Here is a 12,727-nt window from a genome sequence, read left to right as displayed (position 1 = left end):
TTAAGATTTAAGCAAGCTATTCTGGGGCAAGTCATTCGGTATCAAGAATAAACAATTCCAAATTTTAAGCACATGGTTGTTTATCAGGGTGATGGGGTAATGAGGCATGTTCCTTCTTCAGGTAACCACTGGTGATTTTATTCTATCCCCCTGCACCCTAGGAGTCTTTGAATGTCTGAGGTAAATTCCTGCTACTTTCTAAGTAGAGTAACTGTAAATATCCTGAGTTACACTAGATCTGTGAATAATTTCAGTCATAAGTGATTTTGCCTCAGGTGTATAGACACGTTGTCTAAATAAATTCATCCATTTCTGTCATCCTGAAAGAGAAGTCCATGTATGAAATGCCACTGCTCATAAAGTATGAAGCCAGAAAGAATCTATTGTAATTCCAACAGATATTGCTTAAGTAGAAAATTTTGTGCCACAAATTTAAAATTCTGGAATCAACCTCACACAGATCTCTTGTCACATGGAACTTTGAAGTCTTGTCAGCACAGCTACCTAATTTATATGAAGCACCCTGGAGTCAGTGTCTCTTTGTAGTGTTATTTGTCAAATGATTCAAGCACTGGTTTAAAGGATATATGAGTTTCTAATCAATCCCTATGCCTTTAAATTGTATGTTGCACTGTGCACAATTTTCCCCTCTAAGTATATGAAATTCTAAGTCATATTTGCCTTTGATATCTCTGTTTTCCTTTATTTTAGAAGTATCACAGCAACGAATAAAGCCACTGTAAAGTGAATATTCAATATTCTGGTAAGGGAGAAAGGACCTAGCAGGAATTTGAGAGGGTGTGTGAATGTGTGTATGTTTGTGTCTGTGGGTGTGTGGGCTCATCTGGGAGGAAACAGAAATGTGACTGCTTCCTGGGGAGGCGGGGTGGGGGGTGGATTCCAATCAAATGAAAACACTCCTCAACTTACCATTTCTTTGTTAATAAGGGGGAGCCTCTTCTATATCGACATCAGGTTAGAAATTGGGGTTACTTGTTACAGGCGTTCTCATTCCCTCATCTTAAGTGTTATGCTTCAAACCCTTACAGAAATTTCTGCCTGGATTCTGCAGTCATGACCTCAAAATTATATTATTTTATTATTTAGGATCTTCTGGAATACATGATACAGACCTCCACTATAACACTGATTCATTTTCTGAAATAACTGAATAATAAAAATCAATCACAAATAGTTCAAAGAATAAACTCAAAGTGATGTATATATGTTTGAGACAGAAGGAAATGGAACAAGAAAGCCGGAATGAGACATATGTATTTATCCATCTATACATCCACATATATCTACATACCATATATTCCATCACATGCATACATTCACATATATATGGTGCGCAGGGCGGGGGATAAAGAGAGACAGAGAGAGAGAGAAAGAGAGAGATTAAATCAGCAGAGCTGACTATCTGAAAGCAGTTAATTGACAAGCAGAAAAACTTCGATTTTTCAGGGAGCACTTTCTCCACTGACTTTCTAATTTACTAACTTAATAATTCCACTTAATCCAAGGATGACAGCCAGCCTACCAAGAAAAAGAGGAAAATAAAGGTGAGTACCCATGTACCTCAAAGAAAAATTTAAAAACTAGTTAATGAGTCAAATTTTGTGAAGACAGCATTTCATTGCAACTGTTATGAGACAAGTCAAGTTAGCACAAAGATCAGAGAAAGTTAAAATTCCATGAGTTCATAAAAGCTGTCAAAAGCTCAAGAACTTCCTGTCACTTACAAATGCAAAGTACTCCATGGGAATATCTGAATATGGATAAGATACTTTTTAGGTGAGTGTGAAATAGCCTAAAAAGCTATCCCAAGATTAAAGCTGATAACCAGTAGGCACCAGCAAAGTTCAAAGAGTGTTACATACTGAAATCACATCTACTTGATCCCCCTGAGTGTGTTTCTACCCCGTCTTCCCACTTTCCCATCAACCAGCAATTCAAATGTTAGCATTGAGGGCCCTAAAGTCAATGTCCTGTCCTATTTGTCTGTGCTCTGTGCCAATCAAAACGCTCGTGCTTCGTGTTTTGTTCCCTGATCCCCCTCCACGCACCCCCCCCCCACACACACACACTCAGGGCTTAGGAAGGTCAATTTTTTCCTGCGGTGGGGGCTTCTTTTCCTGACCTCTCCAAGCAGTCTGAAGAAAGAAAAGGAGAGGAGGCATTTGGGCAATTTGGGGAATACTCCAAACACCAACCTGATGGCGCAGCCTCCCGCTAAGTGGAACATCCCATGAGAGAAAGGACGCTTTGGGAGACGGAACGGGTGGGTGGTGGCAGGATGTGACCCAAGCCATGGAGACCCAGTGAAGATCCCCATTAAACTATCTTTTTGTTGAATTTCAGTGCCATTTAATAGTATACCTTTCTTGCAATACACACAGGCCCTCATGCCTGCAACATTAACAATATTAATATTGTCTTTATTGATAAATAGAACATGCTAACCTATACAATATCTTCATTATGTGATGAAAATATTCTAAACACCTATAAGTACACATAAGTGTGCACACATACACCGGTGTAATTTGACCACTAAAGTTATCGTTATCATTTCAGTCACTTAGATGAAGGAAAATGGGAGGCATACAGTTTATTTCAATATTGAACGGTAGAGGCAGAATTCAACCCAAACAGCCTGAGAGCAGAGACCAATTCCCATGCTAAGTGTTCTCACATGGCCCACAGGGCTCAGTAGGACCTAAATAGGACAGATATCCCACGAGCTATTCCCAAACTCAAATTTGGGAAAGACTAGGCCAACTTATCTCATTTTTTTAAATGTAGGCCTCTTTGGGTATTTCTTAAATATGTTATCAAAACAATACAAATTATGATGGCAAATCAAGTGATTCAAAAAGATTATGCTTAAAACAGTCTTCATAAAATCCTTCCTCACTCCCAGCTTTGCTTTTAATTTTGATTTCTGGTTTTGTTTGCTTTTTAATTTCGGTTGGTGATTGACTTTAATAGCCCTAACATTAGAATAATGACTTTAATAACTTCTAAATAATATGTGGATAACATTATTTCTTGGTGCTTTTGAGAGTAATTACAAGATCTAAAGAAAAGAATTTAGTTTACTCATAACCTTTCCCCTACTTCAGTCTACCATCGATATTTGCATTTTAGGTCTTCTTTGCATGTCTTTCACTTTTAAATAATACCTCTGAATCTTACATGTCTATCACCTTTAGTTAGCTTTTCTCAGTGTCTGAATTCTAGGCTGTCTTCCACCATCCTGACCCACTTTGCTCTGCCTATCCTATTCCATCCACCTAGGACGCCTAGGACGTGCAGCTGTACTTCTATGTCACTGAGGCCAATGTTTACTTGTCTTCTGGTACCACAACCAGTGCCTTCTAGTTGAAGACTACTGGAAAATCAAACGGTGGGAGATCATGTTATGATGCGAACTCAGTGTGAGGCATGGGAATCGTACATCTTATGACGTAGCTCTTGTTCAGTTGCATGTTCTTTCGAGAAGTAAACAATGTTCCAAGACCTCAAGCTACAGTACCTGTAACTTTCAGCTTTTCAGCCCCAATGGTAATCTCATCTTCATCTGCAGAGAACAGCACCCTGCCATCTTCACTCGCTCTCACTTCAAATCTCTTACACTGAGCTTCCACAGCGTCAGCTCCTATGGTCAGAGGAAAGGTTTAAAAATGAAACTGGCATGTAGGAAACCATTAACATGTATTTTTTTTAGAAAAAAAGAGGAGAAATAGATATATTAGGGTTTTTTTTTTGTCTCTGCAGTACATTTTATACCTGAATTAATATTTTGAAATTGTTTTCCCTTCCAGTAGGCTCTCTAATTTGGTTGGGTTTGCTGGGCTAGGATGGCTGGGCATACGTCTGACCTCTAAATGCTTGCATAGTCCTAACAAGGTTTGTAGCCTTAGCTAACTAAAAAACAAAACAACAACAACAACAAACCCAAACAAACCAAAAACCTTTACATATGCACAAGGAGAGATGACGTCTACTTTGTTCTTGGTTGTAGCCTGAACATGCGGCATTATACCTGGCACATGCCGGTTGCTCAATAAATACTTATGGACTGAATTACTCCCCTGTTCTCTCTGCAAGCAGACAATAGTGCCTGTGCTTGGTACATGGCAAGGTACTTATAAAGCATTACTCAGTTGTGAACCGTTAGCTACTCTACATTTCACAGATTTTAATATTGAACTTTGTTCACCCTTTACTGTCACTGAACGTGAATGCATTTTATAGTTAATCTTGCAAATATAAATACATATATGCATATATATACACACACATATATATGTTTTTAGTGCTCCCCAATGTATTTTCTCATCAAAAGTTTTCTTGATTTATTAAAATATAGTATTAAATATAGTTACATCATAGTATTGGAAATCTGTTTCTGATACTGGGCAATTTTGCATATTAATCCATCTACAAACCATGAAGACAGCTTCCATATTCGGAATACATAATCAATTTGTAAGTTTGAAGGGCTTCAATAAGAGTATCAAACTGGTCAGAGGGTGAGGAATTGCTATTTCCATAATATCTATTTATTTCTTTTGGCATAACACATTTGGCATATGATATACCTTCCCCTCCTGTAAGATCCGGAGTATCTCTCCTCTGCTATCTACATCAGAAACTCTTGTCAGATACAACCCAGCCCAATCACGGACCTAGGCACATCACGTTTGCTCATACCTCTTTTCATTTGCTTTCCATATACTACGGACTGCTTGTTTGTGTCTGCCCAAAATTCTTCTATTGACATCCAAGCCCACAATGAGATGGTATTAGGCCAACTTATACCTCAAAGGCCATCTATGAGAGGTAATTAGGTCATGACGGTGGAGCCCTCAGGAATAAGATTAGTGGCCATACAAGGTTTGCCTTTTTCTCTCTTTGGAGTCTGCTGAGTGTGGACGCGGTGAGAAGCTGGTATCTGCAGACCAGGAAGCAGCCTCTCACCAGATGCTGGCTATGCTAGTGGCTTGCTGTTGGAATTCCTAGCCTGGAATACTGTGAGAAGCAACTGTCTGTTGTTTAAACCACCCACTCTATGGGTTTTTGTTATAGCAGACTAAGACAATGTTTTACCATAATTTGTTTGATATGCAACCCCCCGGAATTCAAAACATGAGATCATCTTCGTATTCCAAAATATCCTCCAAATTTAAACTTGGGTCTGATTTCTAGAGGTGCTTAGGGTAGGAAGTTGGATAGGTGAATGAATACCAGACGTAAACTTTCTTTCCCTTTCCTTGGCCCTCAGCCCCACCTCGGCCTTGTTGCCAGTCCTAGCCCATGGGCTTTAGTATCTTATACCTTCCCACCACCATAGCTTCTGAGGGGCACTTAATAAGAGGAAAACATTAATTACAAACCCTGATGACTTGTGGGATAATTTCTCTGAAAACAAGACGTATATTTTTCTTTTAATATAAGAAACTACACCTACATGTTTTCAGGTCCACATAGAAATTTTAAAAAGCTTCAACTTTTTATGACAATGCTAAGTAAGATAAATCTGACGTTAACCTTGCAGTATGTCAAGACCCAAACAGCATGAATTGTATTTCAATGTCTGTTATATATATTTTTTTAAGCAAAGCACTTTTTTAAATGAAATTTAATGGCAATATTGGAACCACGGGAGACCTATTGTCCTTGGTAACAGTCTTTGCCTTTGATCTGGCAAACATTATTTAGCAGCCTGTATTCAGTGGAGTGTGTCTTCTTCTAATCATGGTCTAACCTTCCTGTATTGTGCTTTTAATCTTTAAACCATAGTAACCCAACTGGGTGATGTTCAAAAAAGCGTGCTTGGGGCTGGATGGGTTGATAAATGTGACTTCTAAGTTTTGAGGCCTCTGTGTCTCAATCTGTCTTCAAGGCACTCAGACATAACCTAAATCCGAACTGCCTGAAAGATATTCTAGATATTATACACATAAAACCTTAACATGTATATTACATTGCTTTCTTCAAATATGCATAATTATTGGGTGAATTGATCCACAAAATATATCAGTGATTTTAATGACATTGAAGTGATTTATATCACTATGTGTATATAATATATATTTTACACACCATACATACACGTGCCCCATATAGACACAAGTTGATAAGACTTTTCTTGGCATAACATTTGATGTCATTAAATGTAAGATACTTTATTAACATAAGCATGCTATATTGAGTGTCACATAAACTAGTAGAAATACACGTGGAGAATCTGGATATGGCAAAGTGAGTTGAAATCTTAATTCAATAAATTTAAATAAGCAAAAGCAATAAGCTAGTAAGAAAATATATGCACACCTGGAATTAAAAAATGCATCTAGGCCATAAATAAATGCATGCAAAATCATTCAACTAAAAATAGACATATAAATTAATACTGCAGACTACACTTTATTCAACATATTACTAACATTTCAGAAGGCATATTTGCAAGCAATTAGCAATACTTGACAGTAAATATTTTAAATCAGAAAACAATTTTGAATATATTGTGCTGTTGTACATTGCTTTCCTTTTCTACAAATAGCAGACAGTAATGCATGCAATTAGACACATAGTGCATCACTGTGAATATTTATGTTTCAAGTTAATTTATTAGGCGAGATGAAGCTGAATTTATTATATCATAACATGTTTTGCGTTGTCTTACTCTGTTTTCCACATTCCTGGCTTCACATATTTGTAAGGCTAGGTCAACTCGGATCCAGTTGTTCAGAGGAGCTAGGTAAATGCTCAGTTCCATTTTCTTCCCAACCATCAATGCTTCCCGAGTTGCAGGAAAGCAATATGCCTGAATGACTCTGGATAAGGAGCTCTGATTCCTTAGCAAATAGGTCATGTGGCATGGGATGATCCAGACAGTTCTATATTTTACTAGTCACCTTAAACACTAACTTGCTAACTAAAGTCTCAAGACTAAATGTTTCCTTAAGAACAGCTGAGAAAGTTTCTGTTAGCAACTGCAAAATCAAACAAAGAACAGGGGCGCCTGGGTGGCGCAGTCGGTTAAGCGTCCGACTTCAGCCAGGTCACGATCTCGCAGTCCGGGAGTTCGAGCCCCGCGTCGGGCTCTGGGCTGATGGCTCAGAGCCTGGAGCCTGTTTCCGATTCTGGGTCTCCCTCTCTCTCTGCCCCTCCCCCGTTCATGCTCTGTCTCTCTCTGTCCCAAAAATAAATAAACGTTGAAAAAAAAATTAAAAAAAAAATCAAACAAAGAACAGTCAGGGATAAAATAAGTAAAGAGAAGGGGCGCCTGGGTGGTTCAGTCAGTTGAGCGTCCAACTTCAGCTCAGGTCACGATCTCGCGGTCCATGAGTTCGAGCCCCGCGTCGGGCTCTGGGCTGATGGCTCAGAGCCTGGAGCCTGCTTCCGATTCTGTGTCTCCCTCTCTCTCTGCCCCTCCCCCGTTCATGCTCTGTCTCTCTCTGTCTCAAAAATAAATAAATGTTAAAAAAAATAAAAAAAAAAGTAAAGAGAATTAGCAGGAAAAGGGAGAAACCATGTAAGCAAAATAATAGATTCCACAAAAGGACTGAAGTATTAAATATATTTCCAAATATTTTCTCTAGTTCACTTAACGTTCTGTATATATTCTTTAAAAGCAAATAAAGAAAAGTAACAGCAAAGCTAATTTCTTGCTCTCCTCAGAGATGGCTCCATTGCCTTTTTGGAACATTCACATTTCTTAAGACACAGTCAGCAGCCAAAGGCATATTTGCTGACAAATAGAGAGGCTCCAGTAATTTATCTACTGTTTTTGCATTTTCTACATTAAATCAGTCAAACACACAAATTAGAAAATTTTCTCCAATAAAAACCTCTACAGGAGCTCAAACAATATATTTCCATAGGGCCTCTTGGTACTAGTTAGTCCTAATTTAAAGAAAACAAGGCAAAGATAAAAATGGATATATCTAATTATCTCTGGTGTGTTTTCCTCAAGCATATCGTGATGGATCTTTCTTCCTATATAACTCTGATTTTATGTGTTGCCAATATTTTCAAGGTCTTGAAGAAGAGTATAATTAAAAGATTAGAAATTCCCACAAGAAAAACAAAAGCAAGAGTCAATACAGTCAACTAAATCCAGAGTTCTCAAATTCCTGTTTTGGAATTATCATGGGCCAAAAAAAAAAAAAAAAGGCTGAAACAAAACAAAAGAAGCTGCTTTCGTGAAGTATAAATATAAATGAGCACTATATTTTACTCTATACAATGTATGTCATTAGAAACTCGCCTGCAGAAAGTGTACTATGAGTGTACTTGGGGGGAGAAGGAGAAGCAGAATGAGGGAAAGATCATAGGGGCCAGGGTGGGAGGCTGATCTCGGAACAAGGGCTCCAGGGCCTTTGGCAATTGCAATCTACATTGGATCCTGTCTGAGATTAGCACACCACCCCTCTCCTCGCACCCCTACAACCTAGCCCCCAACCATAGGAACTGATTTCTGTTTCAGAATTGGAATAACCATTGTTTCTCTGGCAAATAAGGTAGCTATATGAGCCCTGAGGTTGCATTCACCCTTGTATCCCTACCTGGGGCTTCCTACCATCCTGTATCTAGACCAGTGCTTTGTATACAGTAATTCCTCAATAAAAGTTTGTTTTTTACAAAACAAATGAGCAAAGGGGAAGAGAGAGAGGGATGGTTGGGGGCTGCAAACCAAGAAACAGACTCTTGACTATAGAGTATAAACTGGTGGTTACCAGAGGGGACATTGGGGGTGGGGACGGGTGAAATAGGTGACTAAGGAGTGCACTGTCATGGCGAGCACCACGTGATGTATGGAATTGTCAAATCGCTATACCGTACACCTGAAATTAATATTACATTGTATGTTAACTATCTGGGATTTGAATAAAAACCTTTTAAAAAATGTTTGTTTTTAAACTGAAGTGCATTCCACTCCTTTCCACACTCTGTATTTTTTTTTTTTTTCAACGTTTATTTATTTTTGGGACAGAGAGAGACAGAGCATGAACGGGGGAGGGGCAGAGAGAGAGGGAGACACAGGATCAGAAACAGGCTCCAGGCTCTGAGCCATCAGCCCTGAGCCTGACGCGGGGCTCGAACTCACGGACCGCGAGATCGTGACCTGGCTGAAGTCGGACGCTTAACCGACTGCGCCACTCAGGCGCCCCGCACACTCTGTATTTTTATGCCTTGTTTATCACTCCTTCACCCATCTATACCATAGCCATGACCTCATACTATTATTCTCCATCTTCCTTTTATTTAATTAATTAATCAATTAATTTTCAAATATGAAATTCATTGTCAAATTGGTTTCCATACAACACCCAGTGCTCATCCCAACAGGTGCCCTTCTCAATACCCATCACCCACCCTTCTCTCCCTCCCACCCCCCATCAACCTTCAGTTTATTCTCAGTTTTTAAGAGTCTCTTATGTTTTGGCTTCCTCTCTCTCTAACCTTTTTTTTTCTTCCCCTCCCCCATGGTCTTCTGTTATGTTTTCACTCTTACGTGGATCCTGAGAAACTCAATCTTTCTTTTTAAAAAAGTTATGAAAACCTCATACATATAAAACTTGCACACATAATATTTCCCACCATGTGGCTGGAGAAACCACTCAATAGCTAGTGAAGTGAAGCCTTTAGCATCATCTTTTCTGGTTTTTTTTTTTTTTTGGTCTTCTGTTAAGTTTCACAGGATCTACATTAAGAGTGAAAACATATGGTATCTGTCCTTTCTCTGTATGACTTATTTCACTTAGCATAACTCTCTCCAGTTCTATCCACATTGCCACAAAAGGCCATATTTCATTCTTTTTCGTTGCCAAGTAGTATTCCATTGTGTATATAAACCACAATTTCTTTATCCATTCATCAGTTGATGGACATTTAGGCTCTTTGAATAATTTGGCTATTATTGAAAGTGCTGCTAGAAACATTGGGGTACAAGTGCCCCTATGCATCAGCACTCCTGTATCCCTTGGGTAAATTCCTAGCAGTGCTATTGCTGGGTCATAGGGTAGATCTATTTTTAATTTTTTGAGGAACCTCCACACTGTTTTCCAGAGTAGCTGCACCAGTTCGCATTCCCACCGACAGTAGCATCATCTTTTCTTAATCACATGTACCTTCACCCTACGGGAACTCTGCATGTCAGCATTATTCGGAAATGAGTTCTCACCACTTCCATTTTGTAACTTTACTACTGAACGTATGTATCCTTAAAACATTTCTCTCAGTTTTGCAATACACACACACACACACACACACACACACGCACACACACACATAAATGCATACACAAACACACAGCTTTATATTACTTCTATTTTTCAGTGACTAGGCTTTTTCACACATTAGGCTTATGAGATTCATCTCTTTTGATACATTGGTTCTGGTTTATTCACCTTCACTGCTATAGTCTATTATATGGATATCCCAGTTAGGGATCTACTTTCCACTGGTGATCTTATAGGTTTCTAGAATATCTGAATCAGTAACAAGGACGCTATAAAAATTTTCCTACAAGTCTCCTTCTATACTCAAGCAATTCCAGAGCTTTTGTGTTGGTGTGAAATGGCTGAATCATAGAGAATGTACTTCAAATTTACTGGATAATAAAAAGTTACTTTTCAGACTGTTGTATCAATTTACATTCCCACCAATAGAATAGGAGAGTTCCTGTAGCTCCACATCACTGCCAACATTCAGTGTTATCAGACTTTGTAATTTTTGCCAATCTGAGTTCCTAAATTGTATGCCACAATGGTTTCAATGAATAATTCCTGGATTACTGTTGGAGGGACTATCTTTTTTATGCCACTACTCCTCAGTCTCCTTTACTGATAATATGCTCCCCACGATCAATCTATGGGGGCAGGAGGAGGGTGCTGACTCTCTGTCTAGAAGTTGTTCAGTTCTCTTCAACCAAAACAATTAATTCATACACAAGCACATGACCCAAACACTCTCCTGATTTTGTTTTATGATTTGAAAAAGAGGCACAATCTTCTTTCCAGATCACAGACCCAGAGCATGATATAAACTTAATCTTTTAAGGCTAGCTATACCCCTATGTGGAAAAAGTCGGCCTGAGAATTCAGCCAATCAGTGAAAATGGCGGGGGCAGGGGGGGAGGAGGTGGGCAGGGAGAAGGTAAGAAGGAGAATGAGAAGGACAGAGAGACATGCCTGAAACTATTGCTTAAAGGCTGGATCCCATGAGACAAACTAGTCTAGCCCTGGGCTTGCCTATTATATGAATCAATAAATAACTCATCCGCCCCACCCAGGCTGAGGAGTTCTTAAACTCTGAATTTTCTCCGTTCATTGTTCTTACTCTTTCTCTGTTTACTTCTTTAGGTTTCCATGTATTCTTCTCCCTCTCTCTCTCCCTCTCTGCACGCTTATCTTTATTAATTAGAAGTTAGAAACCTTCCACCTTTATGAAACACTGCCCCACCACACATGCACAATATACAAATCATTAGCGCTTAATTAAAAGGGGAAAAAATATGCTCTAGGACTTCCTAAAATGATGCTGTGGAAATGGACACCATAATATCCTGGGGAAAATTGTTTTATAGCCTTTGCATTGAGCAAACTAAATTTCTACTTAGACAATTTCAACACTTAATGGTGTAAATAAAATCTTTCGTGCTTGTATTCTTCCCTCTTTTTGGTGATTCATAACAATATCATAATAATACTGTTCATTAATTAATCATTATCATTGTACTTGTATGACTACCTAACCAGCCATTTCATAAATTACTATGGTATTTTCTCCTGGACCTGGCCTCTATGAATTCTGAGAGGATCAGGTAAAATATGCCTCTTTATCTCACTTTTGTTGACTATGTTGTCTAAGACAAGTGAAAGCATACATCCTTGACTTGTGATTTTGTTTAAGAGGACCAATGGAACAACATATGCATAAAATATTCTGTTTTTTTTCAGTATAGTATGCAGACATAAAATTACAGCATTTCAAAACTATGAACAGCACAAAGTTGGTGAGTGAAATATTCTCTAAAATTTTTTTATATATCATGACCATTCATTTTCTTTTAATATATAAAGGAAAAAATTGAAACAAAAATGCATGTCACATGCAGTGAAATAAATATGATAGAATTATTATGTAAGAGCAGAAACAGTGAATCCTTAAGTAACGAGAAGAGACCGCTTACAACTACATTTTTGCTAAGTCGATATTACAAGAAAGGAGAAAACAAATTCCTAAGATCTTCTGGTAATCTCTCATTGCCTAACTTTTCGGCAGACATTAATAATGTCTAAAATGATGCAGTATAATTTATGGAAGTTGGGGTAGAACATGAGACTTGAAAACTCATTTCTTGGTAATACCCAACTAAAATTATTCCCATTGTGGTGTATTATTTTTAATTTTTAACATACGTCTCATAAGAACAAGTAACTTCTCAGAATTTTTCCTTCTTTCTTGTCAGCTTGACCTGGTCTTCTGCTATATTTTGACACAGTTATCAGGGTAGTTTCACGTACATGCTTAAAAATTTTATTTCTTTTCCTTTCTAACATGCATTTTATTTCAAACAATAATTAATATGTGTATCCATGTTTAGACATCAACACAAGGATGAAAAATGAGTTGGTACAGTTTTCTGATAATATTTTTATGCAAATTCCCTCTAAATTACATGCAATATAACTTGTTTGGTTGCGAT

General features: G+C 38.2%; 1 protein-coding gene across 1 annotated transcript in view; it reads right to left on the bottom strand.

The window, feature by feature from the left end:
* Positions 1 to 12,727, bottom strand: part of SGCZ (sarcoglycan zeta) — a 226,539-nt gene that overhangs the window by 61,371 nt on the left and 152,441 nt on the right. The window contains exon 4 of the mRNA XM_043555381.1: positions 3,542 to 3,664. Coding sequence (XP_043411316.1) covers positions 3,542 to 3,664 — 123 coding nt within the window. The remainder of the gene's footprint in view (positions 1 to 3,541; positions 3,665 to 12,727) is intronic.

This window comes from Prionailurus bengalensis, chromosome B1 (assembly GCF_016509475.1).
Source record: "Prionailurus bengalensis isolate Pbe53 chromosome B1, Fcat_Pben_1.1_paternal_pri, whole genome shotgun sequence".
NCBI classification, from domain to species: Eukaryota; Metazoa; Chordata; class Mammalia; order Carnivora; family Felidae; genus Prionailurus; species Prionailurus bengalensis.
This window is presented reverse-complemented; position numbering and strand designations above follow the sequence as displayed.